Source organism: Galeopterus variegatus, unplaced genomic scaffold (genome assembly GCF_000696425.1).
Source record: "Galeopterus variegatus unplaced genomic scaffold, G_variegatus-3.0.2 Scaffold6193, whole genome shotgun sequence".
Taxonomy (NCBI): domain Eukaryota; kingdom Metazoa; phylum Chordata; class Mammalia; order Dermoptera; family Cynocephalidae; genus Galeopterus; species Galeopterus variegatus.
In genome coordinates this window covers 5621-32994 of record NW_007732304.1, presented here as the reverse complement: position 1 = coordinate 32994, position 27374 = coordinate 5621, and the positions used below count along the sequence as shown (strand labels likewise).

The 27374-nt window shown below is 34.1% G+C and overlaps 1 protein-coding gene across 1 annotated transcript in view; it reads right to left on the bottom strand.

Moving 5' to 3' along the window:
- Nucleotides 1–374: 374 nt before the first annotated feature.
- LOC103605951 (SUN domain-containing ossification factor) overlaps nucleotides 375–27374 on the bottom strand; it is a 29427-nt gene continuing 2427 nt past the window's right edge. Inside the window, exons 2-10 of the mRNA XM_008590542.1 lie at nucleotides 25332–25400; nucleotides 24474–24564; nucleotides 20460–21623; nucleotides 19223–19310; nucleotides 16232–16336; nucleotides 14552–14706; nucleotides 13988–14079; nucleotides 3797–3852; nucleotides 375–2377 (exon numbers count right to left, since the gene is read on the bottom strand). Of these exons, the coding sequence (XP_008588764.1) occupies nucleotides 1934–2377; nucleotides 3797–3852; nucleotides 13988–14079; nucleotides 14552–14706; nucleotides 16232–16336; nucleotides 19223–19310; nucleotides 20460–21623; nucleotides 24474–24564; nucleotides 25332–25400 (2264 nt within the window). The 3' untranslated portion in view covers nucleotides 375–1933. The remainder of the gene's footprint in view (nucleotides 2378–3796; nucleotides 3853–13987; nucleotides 14080–14551; nucleotides 14707–16231; nucleotides 16337–19222; nucleotides 19311–20459; nucleotides 21624–24473; nucleotides 24565–25331; nucleotides 25401–27374) is intronic.

The following is a 27374-nucleotide window of genomic DNA, read 5'->3' as shown; positions in this document are numbered from 1 at the left end:
TTTCTTTTCCTCCTCATGTAGTTATAATCTGAGAGAAGAAAAATAAACCCCACATTGCAAAATGTTATACTCTATTTACATATGGAAAAGTTAAATACTAGTAGTCTTAAAGATGGCACCTATTAAGAAAAAGCACATACATGCACTACATTAAATCAAGGTTCAAAACTGTCATTTTAAAATCATAATTTTGAAATTATGACTCCATAGAGAAAAAAATATTAATGTGAAAGTACAATCTGTTGTTGGCTGAAATGTGATCAGTATTTAATGGGATGCTGCTATATTTAGCTTTAAAAGTGCACAAATTTAAATCTATATTCAGAGGTTAATAAATTTGTGAGTTCTCTTTCGAAGAACAGAAGAGTCAGTAATTAATAAAGACAAGTATTCAGATTTATTTGGAAATTCACAGTTTCTAATGGCACTACAGCTCTGTAGTTACATACTGAAAGTCCTCTTCCCACAACACACGGATGGTGTAACTTCCCGCTGTACCTCTGCTCTCAGTTGGACCTCTTTTCAAGGGGCTTCTATACACTCAGACCCTCTTGCTCTGAATGGCTAATTGTGCAGACTGGAAAAAAAATTGAAATCTTCTAAAACATACTGTTAACCTAAAGCAGCAACTCAAATAAAAAAGGCTTTAAATTAGTCACATTACAAACAATACCCTAAAAAAGGTATTAGACAGGTTTACAGTTATTAATAAAAGTGCTCAATAAGTTATAACATAAATCTTACAACACAAAATGGTCAATTCTCTCAAAAAGAAACATGTTTCACTTTCACTCATTACTGTACAATCACACACTAGAAATCATTTATTCAAATACAGTCGCTGCCAATTATTTTTTAAAGGAAAAAAAGACAAATGAAGACAGACATATTGCCATCACATATGTATATATCTCTGCACATCTGTAGCCAATACAAAGCAAACCTCAAGGAATAATAATCCCTTTAGACTTGACCAATTAGACAAGGCTTGACAAACTCACTAGCTGGTTCTGTTCGTATGTACACAGGCAGTGATTATATCATATAAGACCTGGACTCCCTTGCCAAACCTTCAAATTTTATATTTGTAGTAATAGAAAACAGTGATATGGAAAGTTTGGAGGACTAGTGTTTAGTGTGAATGTTTAAAACGTAATATACCTAAAGAAAACCTTCACAAATGGTTAAATGTGTTTAAAAGGTGAATTTATCAAAAATTTGTTTGCAAATACCAGTCATTTGCAAGAAAAGATCTTGTAGTTTTTCTCTCACTGAATTAGTAATTATAGTAATCCAGCCTAAACAAGTTAAATGAAAACATTAATAACATCACCATTTACCTAAAAGAATAGACTTAAAAATTCCAGCAAGTGTTTATCTCCAGTGAGTCTGTTAAACAGAGATCTATTTGGCAAGTCTTTAGGATCCTTACACTGTCTGACCCACATTGCTGAGCTTCAGGCAAAGACCACCCTAAAACCTTGTAGTGTTTGCAGCTTCAAAAAAACTAACAAAGTTATAAAAGAAATCAAATGACAGAAAAAGTTTTCCCTCCTCTTCCAGTGGCATTATAAATAGACAAAAGGCACATAAATATGGGAAGGTGCAAGAAATAGGAACAAAGCTAAAGGAAGAGGTTTATGCTTTCATTCCTATCCCACCCAAGGGACTGGGCTTCCAAATTACTTCTGTCCCAGTAATTAATCTATGAAAAAACATCTTTATAAAATGTTTACCATTGTCCTTGTAGGAAATGATCAGCCTTGTAAAACTGCAGCTCATTAACCATGATTGAAATAATCCCATCTGGCAGAAACCATAATTTCTGAATAGTTTTCCCACTAATATTTTCTCCCTCCCCCAAACCCTTCAAATACAGACTGGTCTTCAAAAAACAACAAAAAAGTCTCCAGTATGAAAAGTTCAACTAGTTTTAGATGTGTCCCGACACTGCTGTAACACCAAATGTTCCCACGGTGATCTCTTTGTTTCCTTTGATTATGTCATGCAGGCTTGGCAATGATCCTGACTTAGTCTGTATTAGAGTTTTTATCAATTTTCCTTGGTCTTGGACTTTAGATCGCCTTCGTTTTAAAGCCCTCTTCTCAGTTTTTGTCTTTTGGGACTGTCCATTGCACAGACTTGTGCAAGCTGAAATGCCACAAAAATAGGACTCTTCTGACTGTGATGAAGTTTCTGAACTTCCTTCAGATGGAGGACCTTTATAAGAAGAGTGATAAACTTCTCCCATATTAGAAAAATCTCTCTGGTTTGTAAAGGGCTTCCTTCCTTTTATGTCTCCATTGGCTACAGGGTGCAATGGATCTGCAGGCTTTATGGTCTCAATTTTTTCAGTTTTGTACTTGCAGCGTTTCTTCTGTAACACAAGCAGGAAAAAAAAGGATAGGAATTAGATCTCTAATAGTTACCTTATCAAACATCTAGAGAGCTGAGCTAATGGAAAAAAGTGCCTGGTGAAAAGTAAAACATAATTATAAAGAGCATATACGAGGGCACTTCAAAAAGTTCCTAGAAAAATAGAATTAAAATACAAATCTTTCCACAAACTTTTTGATGTATCCTTGTACGGTATACACACACACACACAATTATGTTCTATATAGATAACTATCATCACCTTCTCATTTTGTAAATACTACTCAACCAAAACTCTTTAAATTGCTTATGCGCCACCTATGAATATAGATTTAAAGAATGATAACTAACATCTGAATACCTAGTATGTGCCAGATATCATATGGTTGCTTTCATGTATATCTTACTTATTAACTCCGAAAGGTGGGTAATTTTATCCTTGATTCCTAAATGAGAAAACCAAGGATCTAAGGTCTGGTTCCTTACCCAAGTTACAAAGTACTAAGTGGTCTAGTTGGAACTGAATCAAGTTATTTGGCTCTAAAGCCCAAGTTCTTTCATCTAGAGCAATTTCTGTTAATCAAACTGAGTATAATTTCATTTGAGAGGCACAATGGAAAAGTACAGACTTTGTTGCCAAAAAAATCCTAAGTACATTCTGAATTTTTCCACCTATTTAATGGGTCATTTAAGAAAGACACAAATCTGAGTTTCAGTTTTCTCATTTAAAAAAATGGGGGTAATATTATTTTCACACTGTTGTGAGGATTACGGGAATAATGCATGCACTGTGCCTGGCATGCATTCAATATTCAATAAATAATGACTATCAGCAAACTATATCTGCAAAAGTTTGGACAGTAAATATTTTAGGCTTTACAGGTCACATAATATCTCTCCTGCATATTCTTCTTTGTTTTATTTATTTATTTATTTATTTTTTTTGTCTTTTTGTCTTTTTTCCGTGTCCGGCAACGGATCACAACCCTCAGTGTTGCCCCCGTACCGGACCGGGGACCGGCAACGGGACCGCAACCCTTGGTGTTGCTCCCGCGCCTTGCTCAGCCAGTGAGCGGGAACCGGTCTGTATGTGGGATCCGAACCCTTGGGCGGGAGCGCCGCCGCACTTCCCAAGCGGCGCACTATCCAGTGCACCACTGGGCCGGCCCCATTCTTTGTTTTATTTTATAACCCTTTAAAAATGAGAAAACCCTTCTTGGCTCCTGGCCTATAAAAAACAGGCCACAGGCCATAGGTTACAGTTTGCTGATTCCTGTCAACATTTACTTACACTATTACCATGACTGGAAATAAACAGTAAGTTAAGGACTACTTAAAGGTTATGTTAAATTTTTCAACCTATTTCTTCATTTATTACCACAGAACATACCAATAAACTTAAAAAGAAACAAAATATTACCTTTTTTTCTGGAGAGAACTTGAGGGGCTCTACGATATACAAATCATTTGGGTCTACTATAAGGAAAAAAAAGTAGATGTAAAATGAAAAGTGGATTATGCTATGATCAAACACTAAAAAATATAATATTAGTGATTATTTTGTTAACAGAACCAATGAATTTATATTTATATCAGGTTAACTATACATTTATGCATTTTAAATTAGTAAGCCAAAAGAGGAAAGGTAGGAGACGGTATCATTCTTATTTTGAACTTGACTGGTTACCTTCAAATAACTATACTTCCTTGTTAAGTTTTTATACTTAAATATAAAATAACTTACTACATACATCTATACTTCTTTAAGTTTTTAAATAACAGCTGGTTATCAACAAACACAATAAGGATCTTTCTTTGGGCCCAACCCTACTCTCTTACCTGATGAAGAAAATAACATTACTGGGTAAGCCACCAAATCTACAGATCATTTAAAAATTTTCCTAAAAGACTAAACTCTACACTGTATTGCAAAGGTGGATTAACACTGTGCAACAAGCAGTTGTGAACACATTGGAAGCCAGTTAGATGAATATACACACAAAAAAAATCCAAGCAATTTTTTTCTAATTGTTTATTACTATGATCAAAACTATGAACTCCAAAATCTAAAAACAGCTTGAACATGCAATATATATGACTAAGCAATAATGAATAAACACTTCTGGCATGGTCAATAAATTAGATCTATTGGCTTTAGCTCAAAGTTTACAAGATTTCATAACTTTAAGCACATTCAAGACACCCCTACCTCACCCCCACATTGACGAGATGAACACACATATAGAAGAGGGACTAAGAGACTTTGGTCCTATTCAACCCATGTAAAGTAAATAATTTAAGGTCTGACAGAGACAGAACTAAGTTTATGAGTAGCAAATTCACTACAAACCTTCACATACCAGAAATTCATTAATAACATGACTCAACCAATTATAATTTTCTACATTACATCTTAGAGATTTCTTGAGAAAGTCATCAAATATATAAAAATATCCAAATATTCCTCTAAATAGTCATTTCTATCAGATTACTAATCTCAAGTTGCTTTTTTAATAAATCATAATGTCTACTTCTAGGAATGGTTATGTTACTCAGATCAGCCTCTCTACTTGAAAGCAACTAAATATGATGGATTTTTTTAAAAATCACTAAAAAGCACTGAAAAGCTGCCAGGATAGTAAGTAAACCACAGGCCAAAACTGAAGGAAAAGTAGGAACTCAGAGTCAAGTGTAACACAAAAGTCTCATTTTTGTCCTAAGAGCATTTGCTAATGAACAATGAACTTTGTTTCTGATGGTATTATAAAGGGAATGGATCACAAATCAGATCCCAGGGCCCACCCAAAGTAGTAGTCTAATAAAATACCCTCTCCTTTCACACAGTAAACTGAGACTCTGAAGGACTACGTCCTCAGGGAAAGAATGAAGCCATGCATGAACTTGCAGTCCAAATTCTCATCACCTGATGGTCCAACAAACCTCAAGACAAGAATGTAAAGTGTAATGTGAATGTAAAGCAAACACAAATTCCCTCTGGAATAAGGACCTATATTCTAGCTTTCAAATTATCCCCATAAACAATTTTTCAAAAAGGAGCAGCACATGAAGATAACCAAGAATACACCTTGAACAAGAACCTACAAAGACAATTAAAGAACAGATTCACAAAGAGTTAAGATATTAGAATTATCAAACACAGATTACATAATGACAATTATGTTTACTATGTTTAAATAAAAAAAGTAAGCTTGAAAATATCTGCAGGAAACATAAGACAAGAAAAAAAGACCTGAATTTAAAAAAATATGAAAAGAACTCCTAGAAATGGAAAATGTAATAACTGAAATTAAAAAATCAATAGATGAATTTAATAATAGACTAGATACAGCTGAAGACTGTGTGATCTAGAAGACAGATCAGAAGTAGCCATCCAAATACAGCACCAAAAATCAAAAAGACGGAAAGTCTACAAGACAAAGAAAATGCAGGGAGAAGGACTAACTTATTTAATTAAATGAGAGAATGAGGCAGAGGAAAAAACTGGGGAAAATATAATGGCTGAGAATTTCCCACTACTAATAAAAGATACCAAACTCAAAGATTCAAAGAGTCCAAAAATTGTCAAACAAGATTAAAGAAAAAAAAGGGAGAAGAACATTTTAGGTTTAAAGTAATAAATGATTTTATAAAGAAGAACTGAAAAATAAAGAAATTAGTAAATATGTGGGTGAATTTCAATAAACATTAAGTGTAAAAAGTAGTAATAATACCTTGCTGAGTTTAAATTAAGCATAAAAAAATAGAATTACAATACACAAGAATAATATATAAATGAGGTTGGGGATAAACAAGAGTTTTAAGATCATTTTATTGTTTGGGAGGTGGTAAGACTCTGATAAATATTTGTAATTTTTAAGGGTAACCAGTAAAAGAATAAAAACTGTATAATTTCTAACCTAATGGTAGTAAAAGGAAACTAAACACTTCTTCCCCAACAAAAAATCTTAATGAAGGCAAAGAAGGGGAGAAAAAAAGAACGGATAACAGGCAACAAATAAGAAGTGAACAACTTTGTACTAATAAAATTTAACATTTAAATGATATGGACAAATTCCTGGAAATTGTAATTTAAAGTGACAAGAAAATCCAGTTCCTATAACCGAAAACTCCTCCTACAAAGAAAATTCCAGACCTACAACACTTTACTGATTCAAAAAAGAAATAATTATAATCTTAAACTCCTTTTCTGAGAACAGAAAAAAAAGGATAACATTGCCCATCTAATTTTTTTAAGCCTTATATACCAAAACCCAACATGAGAAAGAAAATATTACATGCCAGTCTTAAAATAATAGATGCAAAATTCCTAAATAACACAAACAAATCAAGGGTCGGGGGGAGAGGACAGAATAACCACAAAAATTCCTTGAACTATTTAAGTCAAGTGAACAGATATGATCTGGGGGTGGGGAGAGGAACAGGTAAAGAGGCATGAAAATCAACTCCAATGTATATTGAGAGGTAAAATTTAAAAAAAACAAACACCACAACAAAACATACCTTAGAAGTAATAAACGAATTCAGTAAAGTTGCAGGACACAAAATCAATATTTAAAAAATCAGTGGCATTTCTATTCTCTGATAATAAAGATCCAGAATGAAAATGAAGAAAACAATCTCCTTTATTTTATTTTATTTTATTTTTTAAAGATGACCGGTAAGGGGATCTTAACCCTTGATTTGGTGTTGTCAGCACCACGCTCAGCCAGCGAGCGAACCGGCCATCCCTATATGGGATCCGAACCCGGGGCCTTGGTGTTATCAGCACCGCACTCTCCCAAGTGAGCCACCAGGCCGGCCCTAAAAATAACTATATATGTATAAAATTCACACACATCTATATCATGAGCAACTGGTATTTAAGAAAGCAATGTAAGTTTAACATTAGAAAATAAATTAATGTAATTCATTTTCATAACATTAAAAAATGATCTTAAAAGATGCTAAAAAAGTATTTTGCAAATTTAAACATAGATTAATGGGGGAGGGAAACTATTAGCAAACTAGGAATAGAGAGGAACATCCTCAGATAAAGATCTACAAAACATCTGTGACAAAGATAGCATTTAATATTAAAACACTGAAAACTTTCCCTTTGGGAACAAGACAAAGATGACTATCAACCACTTCTATTTAACACTGCTGAAAATGCTAGCCATCACATTTAAGAAGGCAAAGAAAATAAAACCTATAAGGAATGGAAAGGAAGAAACAAACTGTCTTTATTCTCAGATGTGCCTGTATGCACAGAAAATCTAAAATAAGCTACAAATGAACTATTCCAGTAAAACAACAATGCTGTATATAAAAATCAATATAAAAATCTAGGGTTTTAACTTCGGTTTCTGGTCCAGCATGTAAGAAGATTAGAAGCTGTCATTCTGTCCTAAGTAAAAAGCCGAACAGACTGAAAAACCAACTCTTCTTAAATCTATCAGAGATGTGAGGTCACAAGGCAAACCATTACCCTCGAAATTGAAGTGACAGACAGGTAGATACAGAGAATCACAACTTACTAGAGCAAAAACCCAGGAACAGAAACTCCTGAGGGAACTAGTGCTAGGGGTATGGAAAACTGAACTGTAACTTATGAATTGCTGGAGGCTCAGTGTGCACAAGACTGTGAGTTAAAAAAACTCCAGGGGGACCTAGTCATGGTGGAAAAATAAAGACTTTCTAAGAAAAGCAACTAACATTGTATAAAGTACTATGCTTAATACAAAAATTAAGACATGACACTTTACAACTGATGCCACAGAAATAGAAAGGATTATAAAAGAATGCTATGAACAACTGTACACCAACAAATTGGGTAAATTCCTGGATAAATGAATAAATTCCTAGAAACACACCTACCAAGACTGAATTGTGAAGAAACAGAAAATCTGAACAAACCAATAATGAGTAAGTAGATTGAATCCATGGTAGAAAATTTCTCAATAAAGAAAAGCCCAGGGCCGGCCCGGTGGCGCACTGGATAGTGCGCCGCTTGGGAAGCGCGGCGGCGCTCCCGTCCGAGGGGTCGGATCCCACATACAGACCGGTTCCCGCTCGCTGGCTGAGCAAGGCGTGGGAGCAACGCCGAGCCTTGCAATCCCGTTGCCGGTCCCCGGTCCGGTACGGGGGCAACACTGAGGGTTGCGATCCGTTGCCAGACACGGAAAAAAGACAAAAGACAAAAAAACAAAAAAAAAGAAAAGCCCAGGGCCGGCCCGGTGGCGCACTGGATAGTGCGCCGCTTGGGAAGCGCGGCGGCGCTCCCGTCCGAGGGGTCGGATCCCACATACAGACCGGTTCCCGCTCGCTGGCTGAGCAAGGCGTGGGAGCAACGCCGAGCCTTGCAATCCCGTTGCCGGTCCCCGGTCCGGTACGGGGGCAACACTGAGGGTTGCGATCCGTTGCCAGACACGGAAAAAAGACAAAAGACAAAAAAAAAAAAAAAAAAAAGAAAAGCCCAGGATCAGATGGCTTCACTGGAGAATTCTAACAAACATGTAAAGAAGAATTAACACCAATCCTCCTGAAACTCTTCCAAAATCTGAAGAGGAGGAAACACTTCCAACCATTCTATGAGGCCAGCATTACCCTGATACCAAAGTCAGACAAAGATACTACCAAGAAAAGAAAACTACAGACAAATATCCATTATGAACACTGATGTAAAATTCCTCAAAAAAAAAAAATACTAGCAAACAAAATTCAACAGCATGTTAAAAGGATTATACCATGACCAAGTGGGATTTATTCCTGTAATGCAAAAATGGTTCCACATACAAAAATAAATCAATGTAATAAAGCACATTAACAGAATAAAAGACTAAAACCATATGACCATCTCAATTTATGCAGAAAAAGCATTTGACAACATTCAATATCCCTGCATCATAAAAATACTCAATAAACTACTAAGGGAAGGAAACTACCTTAACATAATAAAGGCCATTTATGAACAGCCCACACCTAACATTATGCTCAATGGAGAAAGACTGAAAGCTTTTCCTCATGGATGTCCACCCTCCCCACTTCCATTCAACATACTATTAGAAGTTCTAGACAAAGAAATTAAGCAAGAATAAAAAAAAAAAAGCACACAAATTGGAAAAAAGGAAGTAAAATTATCTCTGTTCATAGATGACATGATCTCATATACAGAAAACCCAAAAGATTAAAAAAAAACAAAACAAAACAAACAAAAGAAACCTGTTAGAACTAGTAAATGAAGTCAGTAACTTGCAGGAAATAAAATTAACACACAAAATAATCAGTTGCATTCCTAAAATACTAACAAACAAATTGAAAAGGAAAAGAAAATTACCTCATTTACAACAGCATCAAAAAAATAAAAAACTGAGGAATAAATGTAATCAAGAAGGTGAAAGACATATACACTGAAAACTATAAAACACTAATGAAAAAAATTAAAGAAGATACAACAAATGGAAAGACATGTGTTAATGAGTTGGAAGTCTTAACATTGTTAAAATACCCATACTGCACAAAATGGTCTACAGATTCAGCACAATCTCTATCAAAATCCCAACAACATTTTTTGGAGAAATAGAAAAGTTTATCCTAAAATTCACGTGGAATCTTAAGAAACTGCAAACGACCAAAAGAATTATGAAAAGAGCAATCTTAGAGGACTCACACTTCCAGATTTCAAAATACATTACAAAGCAATAGTAATCAAAACAGTATAGTACTGGCATAAAGAGAGACAAACAGACCAATAATGGAATAAAAAATAAAAAACCCCAAAATAAACCCTCACACATATGGTCAAATGATATTCAGTAAAGGTGTCAAGACCACTCAACAGGAAAAGGACAGTCTCTGACAAATGGTGCTTGGAAAACTGAATGAATATTCACAAAATTTAGGATATGCAAAAGAATGAAAGTGGAACCTCATCCAAGAAAATATAAAGGAAAAGCTTCATGACATTGGATTTGACAATGATTTCTTAGGTATGACACCAAAAGTACAGGCAACGAAAGCAAAATAGACAAATGAAACCATCAAACTTAAAAACTTCTGTGCATTAAAGGACACAATTAACAGAGTAAAATAGCAACCTACAGAATGGGAGAAAATATTTGCAAATCATACACATAATAATGGGTTATAATCCAGAACATATAAAGAACTCCTACAATGCAACAATGAAAAATCAAATAACTCAATTAAAAAATGGGCAAAGGACTCGAATATACATTTTTCTAAAGAAGACATTCAAACGGTCAACAAGCATATTGAAAAGATGCTGAACATCACTAATCATCAGTGAAATTCAAATTAAAAGCACAATGAGATATCACCTCACACCCATTAGGATGGCTACTATCAAAAAAGAACAGACCAGGAAATAAGTGCAGGGGGGGAGATGGAGAAACTGAAATCCTTTTGAGCTGTAGGTAGGACTGTAAAATGGTGCAACTATGGAAAACAGTATGGAAGTTCCTCAAAATTAAAAACAGACCTATACCATATGATCCAGCAATCCCACTTCTGAGTATATGAAGAACTGAAAGCAGGGTCTCAAAGAGATATCTGTACACCCAAGTTTACAGCAGCACTATTCACAATAGCCAAGAGGGGAAATATGGTATATACATACAATGGAATATTATTCAGCCTTAAAAAGGGAGGAAATCCTGTCACATGCTATAACACAGATGAACGTTGAGGTCTTTATGCTAAGTAAAATAAGCCAATCAGAGAAAGACAAATACTGTATGATTCCATTTATATGGGGTATTTAAAGTAGTTAAATTCATAGGAATAGAAAATAGAATAGTTGTTAACAGGAGTAAGGGGGCAGGGGAAAAGGGGAGTTGTTTAATGGGTACAGAGTTTCAGATTTGCAAGATGAAACATTCTGGAGATCTGTTTCACAACAACACGAATATACTTAACATTACTGAACTGTACACTTACAAATAGTTAAGTTGGTAAATCTTAATGTTATATGCTTTTACAACAATGGAAAAAAAACAAAGAACACAAAATAAGACACGGTCCCTTCTCACAGAGTTTGAAAAATAAGGCAAGCACCACATAGGTAAAATCAAAGCAGACTATGGGAAGTGTCGTAAGAAGAGATTTAATTCAAACAAGAGAAGAAATAAATGTATAAATCAACTAATAGCAGAATCAGGATTAAAGTCAATCTCTACCTACCGTACTCAACCTTCTTTACTTATAAAGATATAAATGAAGACGACATCACTGTTTAAAACAGAAATAATTCGGGCCAGCCCAGTGGCTCACTGCTACAGTGCGCCGCTTGGGAGCGCAGCGGCGCTCCCGCTGAGGGTTCGGATCCCACATACAGACCAGCCACTCACTGGCTGAGCGAGGTGCGGGCGCAACACCGAGGGTTACGATCCCGTTGCCGGTCCCGGTCCGGTACGGGTGCGACACTGAGGGTTGCGATCCGTTGCCAGTCACGAAATAAAAAAGACAAAAAGGAAAAAAAAAAAAAACAGAAATAATTCTATTATTAGGTGCAGAAGCCTGCTCTATCTGGCCTTAAAGAGTTAGATAAAGGGAAAAGAAACGGTAAAAAACTCATGATTTCACTTAAGACTAGATATGCTGAAAAGGAAAATTATCACTGACATATTTCTTAATGGCATGAATACAGCTCAAATAAGAAATGCCTGGGGGTTGCGATCCTTTGCCAGCCCCAAAAAAAAAAAAAAAAAAAGGAAAAAAAAAAAAAAAAAACAGAAATAATTCTATTATTAGGTGCAGAAGCCTGCTCTATCTGGCCTTAAAGAGTTAGATAAAGGGAAAAGAAACGGTAAAAAACTCATGATTTCACTTAAGACTAGATATGCTGAAAAGGAAAATTATCACTGACATATTTCTTAATGGCATGAATACAGCTCAAATAAGAAATGCATATACACCCACCAGAATGACTAAAAAAACAAAAATAGTAAATGTTAACTAAGACGTGAAGCAATTGGAACTCCCATTTACAGCTACTGGGAGGGCAAATTCACACACCACTCTGGAAAGCTGTGTGATAAAAAGCTGAAAGTACACATACCCTATGATGCATCAATTCCATTTCCATGTGTATATCCAACAGAAATGCATACATGTATTCACCAAAAGATACATAATAGCTTCAAAATGAAAATAATCCAAATGCAAATAAATAATATATATTATATTTGTATAATGCAATTCTAGACAGAAATGAGAATAAACAAATGACTACACTCAATGGCATGGGGAATCTTGCAACAGTTTAGAAGTCACAAATACTGACTACCCTTGGAAGGGTTAGGTAGTGACTAAAACAGCACAAGGAAGTTTTTCAGGTGCTTTTCTTTTTGGGGGGCAGGGGCAGCTGGCCAGTACCAGGATCAAACCCTGGACCTTATATTATCAGCACAATGCTCTAACACAGCTAAATGGCCAGCCTGCTCTTGTTCTGCTTTTTAATCTGGATGTTATTTACACAGGTATGTACAATTTGTGAAAATTACTCACACTTTACATATGATAATTATACCTTCTTGCATGTAACACTTCAATTAAAATTTTAACTTATAAAAAGACGTATCAACCAAAAGAAAGAAAAAGAGGAGCCGGCCCTGTGGCTCACTCGGGAGAGTGCGGTGCTGGTAGCGCCGAGGCCGCAGGTTCCGATCTTATATAGGGATGGCCGGTGCGCTCACTGGCTGAGCATGGTGCGGACCACACTGAGCCAAAGGTTGCTATCCCCTTACCGGTCACAAAAAAAAAAAAAAGAAAAGAGAAAGAAAAAAGCAGAAAGGAGGAAGAGATTTACTAGCCCTAAATAAACACACATGTAATGGGTTGAGTCTATACAGCTTTATGTTAACAATAAATCAGTGAAGCTCAGGAATGATTAATGATTTAATCAACTGAAGCATGCTACTCAGTTACTAAATCCTAAAGAAAGGGAGAACAGCCAGTGATTAAGAAGGCACTCCTAATTGAATTAATTTGGTTATTTTAACATTGCTATGAAAACAAATTTCTAAGTCTCTTAATAAACACTAATTACAAAGGTAATGAAATAGGAAAACAGCCACTCAATACACATCCATTGACTTAAATATAAGTATTTACTGAGTGTCAGGCAATGATATCCAATTTTAGACTCTGGGGCTGTGAAAAATCGCAAGACCAGATTTTTGTTCAGAAGGTGCCTCACAATCCTAAACTAGAGATGAAAGGGGTCCTACCTGTACAGGAAGAGGAAGCAGATAAGCACAGGATGCTATGGGAGCACATTCAGGTTTTCCATATCTGTTGAACTTTCTCAAACATCCCTTTCTAAAAAGAAATACTTCTAAACAGGAGCATGTGCAAACAAAGCTACCAATTGCTAATTAAATAAATGAAGCCCCCCTACCCACCCTCTGGACTTCTAAGAACAAAGATAAAAAACGTGAAAATAATAAAGTGGCTTTGACATAGCACAAACACAAAGGTTACATATATCCATTTTTCGCTGCAGATGGTCACTAACACCACACTGACATTACACTTATTCCAGAAGTAAGCTTCATGTTTATATACATTTTACATATCCACAAAAATCTACCTTCTTTGCCAGTTAACTGTAGAGATTTGGATCTGATGAGTGGGAATGAAGTTCTTCTTTTCAAATTCATATCATCATAGGAAGAGAAACACCTAACATATTAAGAAAAATCAGTATTATGCACAATGAGAAACTATACATAATTTACTCTGTAGTTGAGACTAAATGGAGGCTACTGAGAACTGTATATATCACACAGGACTAATTCTAACACTCCTGTTATCACTAACAGGTGTAAAAAACATTTAAAGATTTTTGTCTAAAAGGTATTATATTAAAATACCTATTCTCCTTCTCTTTCGCATTCTACATTTGAGCGTCTTTCTCAACCAAAACATTTCAAAGGTTTTATGCACTTACTACTAGTGTTTTCTCTAGTATAATATACAGAGCCATCCAGGCATGGGCCCATCTCACTATCCCAACAATGTTTTTAAGATGCTGGTTTCAAGATAAACATGGGGAAAGAAATTTCCTCACTGTCCTTTTATTTGCTCAAAATTTCTCAAAAATATAAAAAGCATAGTAAAAAAAGGAAATAGTGAAATACAATGCTGGCATTACCTTTTAGGGCTTAGATATTGATTACTTTTAGGAAGTTTTGAAATATAATCTCCATCAAATTGAGAAGTGTTTCGACAACGCTGCATACAAAGCATCAGTCCCAAGACAACACAGAGAACCAAAGATATGACAAGATAGCTTTGTCGATCTGAAACCTGAGATGTGAAGAGGGTTAAATAATAATAATAGCCATAGTAATAATAATAATAATAAATCATATTAGGAAAAATATACTGGTATCTAAAATTCAAAGGACAAATCATTTTAAACATTTTTTCAATGTGCCTTAAAACCATAAATGCAGGTCATCCTCTTTGAAAATGAACTATTAAAGCACTGCTTTTCTTTTTCTTCTCCCCTCCCCAATTCTTTGAAATTTTTCAAAAGTTCTAAAAATATTACAATAAATATATTTATGCATTTTATCTATGTTCATCAGTTGTTAACATTTTGTTACAATTGGTTTGTCTTTCCATTTGTACTACTTCCTCCCCAGGCAGGGAAAAATTGTGCTCTCATCCAACCTTTTTCCATCTTATAAAACTGAACCAACAATCCCTCAGTTATTTAAGCCAAAAACCTGATTATCATTCTTAATTCCTCATCCCCACATACCCAATATTTCAATAAGGCTGGTCCTTCTACCTCTTAAACATTTCCTGTATTCAACAACTTCACACTTTTCTCATTTCTAAAAATCCCAGTCCAAGCCAACATCACTTTACCCAGGTTACTATAACTGCCTCAGAAGTGGTTTCCTCCCTGCTTCTGCCCTTACTGTTTCCCAACAGGCAATTCTCCCAAGAGCAACAAGTGCGGAGTTTCTCAAAGTGGTAACCATTAATGAGATGATCCATATAACTTCTTTACTTAATACTTTCCAATGACTTGCAATGATTAGAATAAAATTCAAACTCTAAATCACCTACAAAGTCCTACATGACCAGGCCTCTGGCAATATCCTAAGCCCATTTCTTTCTAATCTTGGGTCCTTTGCCCTAGTTCTGCTAGTAACAGGTTTGTTATCATCCCAGGTAATGTCTGGCTATTAACTCCTCATGAGCACTCAGTTCTAATGCTACCTCCTCAGATAAGCCTTCCAAGATCACCCTAGCTAAAGCAGCATCCCTTACCATGGCCCCCCTACACACATACATTTCATTGTCTTCACAGCATTTATTGCTAGGAGAAAGTATCATCTGTTTATATATTTACTATATGTATTCTATCCCTCCCCCCAGAATGTAAGCCCTGTGAGGTCAGCTGTATGGCCCAACCTGACTACACAGCATACCGAGAATATACTAATTGCTCAATATATACTTGTTAAATCAATGAAATTTTTGCTTTGTTATGCAACTTTATAAGCCTTTTTAAACTGAAAATGAAGTATGTGTTGCTATTATCAATGTTTGTGAAAGACCTGCCAGAAGAGCTTTATATTTGTATTACAGTTAAGATCTAAATTTTAAAAGCCATGTTTTACAAATAAATAAAAATAAATGATAATAAATTTCCAAAAGTTAAAAATGCCACTTTCTGGTGTTCTGGAAAAGTTCTCTATAAATGACAATTTTGGTAGGTTAAAGTTTTTAGGTATCATTTTTATGTTAACAAGCCTGCCTTTATGGCAGTCTCTGTAAATGTACTGTGTCTTACAATACCAATTATAACAATTACCTCCCGTTTTAATTCTGCTATTGTTGTTGATAAGTTTGAAACAAGGTGTGTCATGTTAGTCAGTTGTGCCTGTAGCAATTGGATGGCTTCAGTCTGCCGCTGATCCTATGATAAAGGAATAAGTATTATTTTTCTTTGTGTTTCATCTGTATATTAACTACATTATAAATTGAAGTAAAATAATCTGAAGAAAACTAAGTTCTTCCCAAACAAATGTATTAATAGGAAGTTCTTAATGAATAAATATTGTAAACATTAACCAGAAATTTAAAAATCAAAAAAAAAAAAAACACTGCAAGTATCTAGGACTGTGTTAACCCCCCTCGAAAATATTTTTTTGCCAATCATGTAACAATGTAAATACTGTGTAACAGAAATTATAAGTCACTTTTCAAACGAATATCAGTTCCAAATTTATAAACCAGCATATAACCCGCTATATACAAAAATAGTCACTCAGTCAAAGACGTGTTTTTAAAGCAAAGCAGTGGACACAAAAACATGTTGAAAATTTTTTTGACAAATGTTTTTGGATATAAAGTAGGCTTAATACCAAGAAAATTTTAAAACTTCTTTTATAGCATATTACAAGGGAGCTTAGGATGTCACATAGTAATATACCTACAACTTGTCTTCTAGTCAATCTAAAATAACACCAATGAAAAGAAATTCATTAAAAAACCCATCTTTCCATTTTTTAGGCAGCTCTGAATTTTAAAAACTTTTACAATTAACAAACATGTCTTTATTTAAAATATCGCATGCATATTTTAGGAAATTATACATCACACATATTTAAAAAACTATATTAGGTAGGCTGTACTGAAAATTTGAACTCATTAATGAATTTGGGGAAGAAGAAAAGAGGGCAGGAAGAAGTTAAGGAATCTAAAACTCTAACTTAGGACCATATATAGAATAGCTACATAACCATTTATTTTCTAGACCCAAGTTTCTCAAATTCAGATTAAGAAGTTTTAAGCCTCAACTGAGTGTGTTTGAACACGTGTGTCTGTATGTGTGGGAAGGTGGCAGAGATGAATAAAACTGTAACAAAAAGTTTCACTTACTTCCCTTACTGTGATCCACTGTGGTACTATCCATCTTGCTTCATTTTTTTAAAATGCTAAATGTGACTCAAATTATTTTTTTGAATCCTGACTCACATTTGACACTGATAAATTCCAGACAGTTATGAACATTTAAAGGAAAGCTATTAAATTTAATAAGTTGGTTAATGCTCCTAATCAAGATTTACTTTCAATAGTGATAATACACAAATCGTTGAAAAGTACTACTATATATAAGTCTTTGAGACATAAGACATAGATGTTACTACATATAAAGCAAAGAGAAAGTACAGAGGAGGGGAAATCACTGTACTAAAATTAATGAAGACCTAAATAAATATTGTGTCCATGTTATGGTAAGAAGACTTAACATTGTTAAGATGTCAATTCTCCAAATTGATCTATAGATTCAACAAAATCCCAATCAAGATTCAAACATAGTACCTTTTTTTTTTTTTTTTGTACAACTGACAAGCTGATTCTAAAATCCATATGGAAATACAAAAAAAACTAAAATAGCCAAAACAATCTTGGAAAAGAACAAAGTTGGAGAGCTTAACACTGCCTACCTTCAAGAGTTACTATAAAGCTACAGCAATTACAACACTGCGGTATTAGCTTAAATATAGACAAAAAGATCAGTAAAACAGAAGCCCAGAAACAGACCCACATATAAATGATCCACTGATTTTTATGAAAAGTACAAAGGAAATTCAGTAAAGAAAGAACTGCCTTTTAAACAAATGATGCTAGAACAAATGAATATTTATATGCCTTCCCCTTCCCACAAAAGTTCCCAAAAAGAACTTTGATCTATACCTTTCAACACATTAAAAATGAAATCAAAATGGATCATAAACCTAATGCAAAACTAAAACTATAAAACTTCTAGAAGAAAACAGGAAAAAAATCTTTGTGACTTTGCATTAGGCAAAGATTTCATTGAGCAAAGAAAAAACTGATAAATTGGGCTCCACAAATCAAAAACTTTCTGCTCCTAAAACTATACTGTAAAGAAATGAGAAAACAAGTAATGGACTGGGAGAAAATATTTGCAAAGCATATCTCTGATAAAAAAACTTGTATTCATAATACATAAAGAACTCTCAAATTTCAATAGAACAAACCAATAAGGGAGGAACACAATTATAAAAATGTAGTAAATGGAGAGTAAGATGTAACTAACTAAAAACTCTCTGCAGTCTGAGCCCTCCTCACCTCACTATCCCCTAATCCTAAATAACCTTTTGAAAAGCTAAGTATAAAATTCTTTATTGTGACAACATACACATCACATTTAAAGGTGCAATACTAAAATTGTTCCCTTCAATTCAACAAATAGGGGAATGCCACTATAACCAGTCCTACTACATTGCTATATAGTTCTAACAAGATAAAAAACTAAAATAAAAAGGTATGAGGACGGAAAAAGAAGAAACAAAGCAGTTCTTATTTGTTGTCAATAAGATTACCTACACAAAAAAACACAAAAGATTTTAGAGATTAACAAAGAAAAATCCACTGCACTTCTCTCTTTTACATGCGCATGCGCGCGTGCACACACACACACACACACACACACACACACACACACACACACACACACACACACACACACACACACACACACACACACACACACACACACACACACACACACACACACACACACACACACACACACACACACACACACACACACACACAACACACAATGTAATATGAATAATGCTGAAGGTAATTTTCTCTAGAGGAGATGATGTTAATAGCTAGATGACTTTCCAAACATGACATAACACACTTAATCATGAGCCAAAAGGGAAAAAGTGAACCACCATTACTTCTCCTTTTTACCAGTGAGATCCTATAAAATTCAATGGAAACTTACATACAAAATAAATAAGGGATAAAGAAGACCAACCTGCTCCTCTGCTATTCTTGAAGTATTCTGAAGTTTTACTATCGTTTTATTGAAAGCCTTTTGCATTTCTTCCATTTGTTTTCGGTACCTATGAAATAAGAATTGGTTTAAATTAGCTTTAATTTCTTATTCATTTAGTACTAGAAACAAACTTCTGATTTTGATATACGGGATAAATCCATTTTTCTTCAAATGACTCTTATTTAGGTCCGTATAAAACAGAGACACAAGGTGTAACAAAGAAGTCCTTCAGGGTATTTGTTACCTCAACATCAATTCTATGTTTCATTACTATATAAAATTCAGTGATTTCTGTGGTTCGCTTAGGGTGCAGATGGTAATGAGGAAAGGCAAGAGCAAGTATGAGTTAGCTAAGTGGTCATGCATGCATGCACACACACATACACACACCATTTGCCAATAAATTACAAGTATGAATTAGGAAGAAACCCTCTTTATGACAGTATGACTACCTAAGTGATAGCTCATCAGGAGCATCTCAATTTAAGGAGTAAGAAAAGGTGGTTATTTCAGGAGCTCTGGACACCTGATGCCTAGGTGACTGCAAAATGTTGGGGGAGAAGCCCTAAGGACAGACATTGGACACTTAAGGAATAAAAAAGAGTGATAAGTTTAAAAAATGGAGCTGTGCTTGCGGTCTTAAATCACTGCATAAACATATTGGTACTGCCTCTGATACTTAAGAGCACAAGAGCATAAATTATTACAACTACAACTAGGATTGTAGGACCTGTTTAAAAGAACGCAAACTACAAAAGTGGCCTAATCATATAGTTAAGTCCATTCTTGCCTTCACTTATCTAAACTCTTAAGTGATATCTGGTCAAGTTCTACTAAAGCTTGAAGGCCTATATCCAAATCACTTTTCCCATGAGCCCTCTGGTAATCAAACAATAGAAGTGGCTAAAGTTAAGCAAAAGAAGAAAGGAGAATGTTAAGCGTAGGTAATTCAAACTTGTTACCAGCCTCATAAAGTGTTGTCACTGAGTAATACTTCAAAACTTAAAAAAAAAAAAAAAAGAAAGAAAGAAAGAAAATCAATTCTTTTAGGTCAATGATCAGCATCCAAATAGCTTGTTTTCTCTCTCCAGCTAAAATGGGGCTTACTAACTATTAAATCATGAGATAATGAAATCCTCTCCTCTTTAATCACAGATCATACCTCACTACTTAACTCACCATGTAAAGTGGACTATGCTAATTTAATAAAGCTTACCTTTGGCTAAGCTCCTCCAGATAGCGACCACTGAGAGACATGTTAACTTCTAAAGCTTTAATACGATTATTAAGTCTCATAAATACTGACTCCTTTTGGTTTGATCCATGTACAAGATTTCCATTAGCATATCCTAGATCTGTAGAATTTTGTAATTCAGCATAAAAATCTGTAGCTGTCCTTTGTAACCCTTTCAAAAGGGCATCTTCTGGAGTTTGTTCTTCCTCTTTTAATTCAGGTAATGAAGAAGAATCCAAAACAGGAGTCAAAATTTGCTTTGGTGTGTCAGCTATGTTCATTTTGGCTTCCCCATCTTCGTTGTCTTGTACAGTGGCTGTGATTATAGGTGGCACTATTGTTTCAGACAGCTTTGTGATAATTTGCATGGAGTTCATGTCTTCTTTTACAACATTATCCATTACCTCATTAACTTTATTTGTTTCATAGATAACAGACGGCTTCTCTATAGAACTAAAGCTTTCAGACTTCTTTTCTGTTTCATTATCAACCTCAACAGAACTCTCTTGGGGAATCACTTGTGATGGGGTATGTCCTGCCTCTTGTTTAATAGACTCAGATACTTCTATTTTAGATAATGAATTAATTTCTGGAGTAGTGTCTAAGAGAAAAGACTGAGAAAAAGTTTGAGAATGGCTTGGTTCAAGTTCAATTGCATCTACAGTGTCATTCATCAAATCACCTTGGTGCATACTACTTAAGTCATCAAGAACAACAGTTTCTGCTTCCCTTTCCATATTCTTACTGTCCAATTCTCCACTCAGAGGTTGCAATACTGAAACACCTACTGATTTTGCAGGAATTAGTAATGGTGGTTGAGCCAATACAAGATGATCTTTTCCTTTACTCACAGCAGTTCTGCTGCGCTGCCAATAAAGAGCAACTCTAACTGAACACCATTTATATATGTATTCCGAAAAACTAGAAATACAACAAATTGTGGTCAGTTCACTGCAAAATATTTGTGTCTCTGATTCAAACCAGGGTGATGATTCATCCTCCTGTTCACCACTTCCCAGAAGGGTCACTGTAGATGGACTTGCCTCCTCTTCTTCCTCTTGAACTAGTTGCACAATGGGGCTTTCTTTTGAAGTGTCTTGTATCGATGGTTCTGTATCATGTACGTGTACTTCAGTGGTTACATACCTAGAAATATACATCATAATTACCAATTACTTTAATTAGATATCTAAAGTTAAAATATGTTTAAGGAAAATAAAGGTATCATACTTAAGATAAAAGGAAGGCTGAAAGTAAAGAAACTCAAATTTTTTGGATCAATGTTTCCCCCTCAAAACATTTCATTATAAAAAAAATATTGCTCCGAAATAGAAACAGAAACATTTATCAAATGACCAGCAAGATGACTCAACCCACCATATTTACATCACATCAAACTTGCGTTCTAATCTCTATTTAAGAGTTGTTCGTAAGTGAATACTTGTATTCACTCAATGTATAGTGTAACCTTTCCTCCCATAAACATTCACCAATCCTTGAGAAGCCTCACCACCCCTTATAGATCAGATATTAAGCTACCCAAGGGTTGTAAACTCCAGAGTTAGAAACAGAATCCATTATTCTTAATACTTATTAATGCACTTTATTGTTGAATATCCTATTTTCAAAAGACAGCTAGATTTCTCAAAGATAATTTTTCCAAGGATGACTTGAGGAATTCCAATGCAGCATTAAACACACACACACAAGATTACCTGCTTTAGGAAAAAGAAACATATGCCTCTTCCCAAAATGATCTTAATATAGTCTGGGCTAATTTTCTATTATTAAAAGCCAAATACTTAACCACTTTTATAAAAATCCTGGCTTATAATAAACTAATGGTGCCACTAATTCTATTATATCTTTGGGCTCTGGGGTATGTGTGTGGGGTAGGGGACACTGATGAGTACAAAAGGTACAATCTGAAAAAATAAGGTGATGTGAATACCAAAAAAGATTAGCTTCATACACAAATTTTCCTACTCTAGAAAATTACTAGGAACACCAGGAAATATCTTTAAATAAAGACTAATGTCACAATAGCAAAGGTAGACAAAGGTAATAAAATAGACTACCATATTTAAAGGATGAACTTTCTTTTGTTGAAATGTAGTGAAATAGTAAATGCACCAAACTAATATATAATTAGGCTATGCTTCTCTGATTAGGAAAATGTTTATAGCCACATATATATATATATATATATATATATATATATATATATATATATAGTCTCTAATAATATTTCTTACATATTCAGGTAATATATTGCTTATTATCTACCAAATACATTATGACAGTTAAAGGACAGTCCGAAGGTAGTGAGTTATCTTGATTGTTCAAAATCAGCTACAGATCCAATTCCTTGTTCTACTCTTTCCCACATTCTCACCTACAGCACTTGACTAGTCTAAAAAAAAGGAGCAATGTCTGAAGAAGGGAAGAAAAACTAAATTGAATGTGGTAAAAATTAAATTACATACCATCCATATACACTCTAATCAGAGCTATACTTAAAAAAATAAACTAACTCAAACCTAGGAAAAGAAATCAGCTTTTCATAACATAACAACTTTAAAAGTGATACCCTATCATGGATTCTTTCATTTTCATTTATTTTCTTCAAAAGACTGCTATATAATCACTAAAAAGAGTTTAAGACAAAGAAACATGAAGAAATAATTTTTTTAAATTATGCAAAAATATCTTTTAAAAACTATGTTATATGGAAAAGTAGAAACTGCTACATTAGCCTGTTATTATATCTTTCCACAAATATTTATATATGTGGGCATATACATGTACATGTGTGTATGTATATACATATATAAAATGAAATTAGTTTTATTTAGTTTTGAAAAATACATTCCATTTGTTGTTAACTGAAAAAGCTTAGTTACAAAATCAGGAATAGTAATCAGAGTTCCACATAATTATAAACACCAAGAATGTCTCTATCCCCAATAGATTTCTTACATCCTTCTAGGAATCAGTTAACACACATGCTATATTTTCTCTCTAATCACCCAACAAATATCTTCGGTAACTTTCAGGATTAATACAGCAGATGACAAATTTCTCACTGCGCCCTTCTAAGCACAAAAATCCCATTTTTGAATTAGTATGATACTTAGGAATTGTAGTTCAAAGCATAACCACTGCAGATCTCATTACATACTACCTCAAACTACTTCATGTTCAAATTGGAGTTCCTATGAGAGAAAGTATGTTCAAAATTTTGCAGAAAGTATATCTAATGAAATATACGTAAATAAATCTAGAGTAACTATACCCAATTATCTAAATCATTATGAGTTTTTTATTTATTATAGATAAGAAGTACAGGTACCAAAAAACTGTGATCATCTTTTGTAGAAAAGACAAAAAATAAGGATATTTTATCTGTTATTTATATACACACACACACACACACACACACACACACACACACACCCATATATATCCCTGCCCAAAGTGCCCCATTGTAACCTGGGGAAAGGCCTATATGATTCAATTTGAGAAATGGAACACTGTGAGAGCCTGCTGTGTAAAAAAACACTAATTCAAGAACCACCGCTCTACGTATTTCGGGTACCCTTTGTAGCTTTCTAGAGATACCATAGATACGCAACCAATGCTTTTAAACCTGAACTTAATAAAAAAGACCTTAAAAATTTGTCCTCAAACCTATACCTACAAGATCAAGTCAATTACTTGCAATAAGGAAAAAAGACTTAGTGTTGTGAATAATGAAAGTAATGTAATCAAAACAACAAATATTTGGTCTGGAATAAAGTCTATTCCAGTATACATGTACACTAAAGGGAAGAAGCAACTTAAAGATGTTCTAAGTGGCTGTAGAATGTCTGTTCTATGATTCAGAGCTCTCTATAAGTAATAATTTCACACACAAATCACGGATTCCTTTTTTTGTACAGTATACTTAGCTCTCCATTTTAGTAGAACTCAATATAATGTCACAATATAACTTACTCAGGTGATGGAACAGGAGTTGAAACAGGAGTTGATTCAGGCATTTTAGGTGCAGTTGTGGCAGTGGCATTCTCAGATATACTTTTATTTCCTATTTTAAGAAAGATGCCCATGTTGAATTCAATTTTTTAAAACTGTACCATAAATACTTCACTATAACAAATAAAGAATTTTAATTTCTTGGGGGAGAAGAAAAAAGTCAAATAGGTTTGCTACTGCAGACTTTTATTTTAAATCAAAGTTCTTTTTTTAAGAAAGAAATTATCATATAAGATCACAACTACAAGTAATGCAAATTATTTCTCAGCTTCTCAGATAATTAAAGCTAGATGACTATGAATTTTGTATGACCTTTCATAATTAATATGCCTTCTAGACACCTGAAAGTGTTATTAAAGACAATGAGAGGAAATAAATGGGTCATTTTAAGTTTGCACTTGAAACTATTTTTAAAAACAAAAAAGGCAAGATTGTTTCTCCTTGCTAGTAATATTCTTATTTGCCATTCTGAAAACAAAAAATGGCTTCTAAATCTTTGATACATAAAAGGAAAACATACTTGAAAAACCATGAGGGCATCAAAACTTCAGTAGAGATAAGGGACAAAATCATTACTATTATAGCAAGGAAGAGTCAAAAAACTAATCCATAAATTTTATACAGACAAGATCCTTTCATAAAAAAGAAGCTGTGAAATTAAAATAAACAATGAATAATAGAAGATTGATAAGTTACTCTGGATCATTTCCATATTTCTAAATGAAAAATCAAATTTTCTTGGCTTATCACTTGGTTTTCCTAACTAGAAGGATCCCTGGAGTACCAGCTATTTAAAAGAGCCATAAAATGATTAGGTACCTTCTGTCAGGTCTTCGGTTTTTGCTCCCAGAATATTAGCAGCAATATTCACCATATTTAGAATGGCATCTAAAACAAAATTCGATCAGAAAAAAATACCGATATACCTAAATATTCTCATATAAATTAATATCATAGTCAAAAGGCCACTTGTAATAGTGTTTTGGGGATTTTTTTTTTTGACTAGTTACCTTCTTATTCACCTTATTACTAAAGTCCAATATAGGGCACAAATAAGTTGCAGCCTAAAGGGTAAAGCACAAATCTGAATTTTTATGGTCAGAAGGAATTTTAAATTTAAATGTTCTTTTCAAAATAAATATTCCCCCAACCTTTTACCAAAAACACTGTCTTTGGCATATTAAAAATTCAAGTGTAACTCAACCTCATATAGCCTGTAAAAAATGTGATGACCAAAATTCACATTTTACAGAAAACTCTGTTTTTCTTTAAAAAGGTTATACAGTTTAAAACAAAAATAGCTTGAAGAAACAATAGCTTTTCCTGAATGGGTGATTATCATGGGTAAAAATAAACAAAATGGGTAGATTATCCAAAGAAAAGCAGAACAGTTTTGCTATTTTCATCTATTAGCACATAATATCTACTAGTAATACAGTTAAATTCCTAATTAACACTGCACAGAATCAAATTTCTTTGATGATTTTTAAAAGCTCATTGGCTAAAATAACAATATCTTGTAGATTATGAAGCATACACAAATTCTTTTGTGAATTGGGTGTGGATAGGGATGGAACAGATTAATTAAAGTGACTCATAAAACTCTCAGTGTTATAGGTAGAGCAATTTGCATACTTGCTAATTCTGCTTCTCTTTCCAAGGAGGATATCTAGATAATTACTAAATGTAGTACAAACCTCAATATCTATATAAACAGATATATTTTTACATGAGGACCACAAGATTGCTGAACTCCATAAAAAGCTGGTATTGGGCAGGGAGGCTTCCTTCCAGTAATGTGATGTAATTAACTTCCATCCCCAATTTAATTTTTGAACTTCCACTAGAAGTTAATTCTTCAGTATCAGGTACTCCTGTTAAAATACTAATACCTGGCAGGAGTTAACGTAAGTTATTTCCATCTTAGTTTCCTTTCCTAAAAAAGATCCATAGACTTTTCATCATACTTTCAATGAAAACCAGAGATGTGAAAAGTAGGAAAGGATCTAAGGGAGGAAAATCTAGCACATCAAGAAGGCCGGGAGCAAGCTAAACACTGCCACATGGAACTAATCCTTTCAATATACACTTTAGATTGAGAGAAAGTAGTAATAGTTTTTAGACTAGTTTAAAGGTGATAGCTAGGAGACAGTCATAATTTTGATCTTCACATACCTACAATTCTATAAGCTGAAAGACAACAAAATAGTAGTACTTTGTTTTGAATCATTAGTATACCACACGAAAACTTGATATTTGCCATTTTTAAATGTTTAAATGACATTTTTAAATTTGTAAACAGAGAAGTGGCCCTGGTTCTTACTTAGGCTAAAGAGATGCCTTAGCACAAGATAATGACAGAAATGGAAACTCTGTATTTCTTCACAAATCAAGATAAAGTCAGGAATGGAAACTGTTATTTCCTCATAAACCCCCCCCCTTTAATGCCAACCAATATTGCAATACTAGATATAATCCTCTACTTACACTGCCACCTAAAGTTAAGTCAAAGGTGACTGCTTCACAAAATGCAAATTTCGGAATCAACATGTCTAAACTCTCTTGTGCTTCAAAGTGAAATCTTAGGTCAGATTTCAAAATTTTTGGCATTTATTATTAAAGAACTCAAGAAAATAACGTGTTAATCTGTGTAAAGAAATTAGATTTAGAGTATTATTTTTGAACCTAAATTTTAATACTAACACCTACAATGAAGATTCACACTATCTACTCTTTAAAAATATCATTTATTACCATCTTTCAGGGGACTGCATGGAAACAAAAACAAAAATGACATGGGCCGAGCCCGTGGTGCACTTGGGAGAGTGCAGCGCTGGGAGCGCAGCAGCGCTCCCGCCGCGG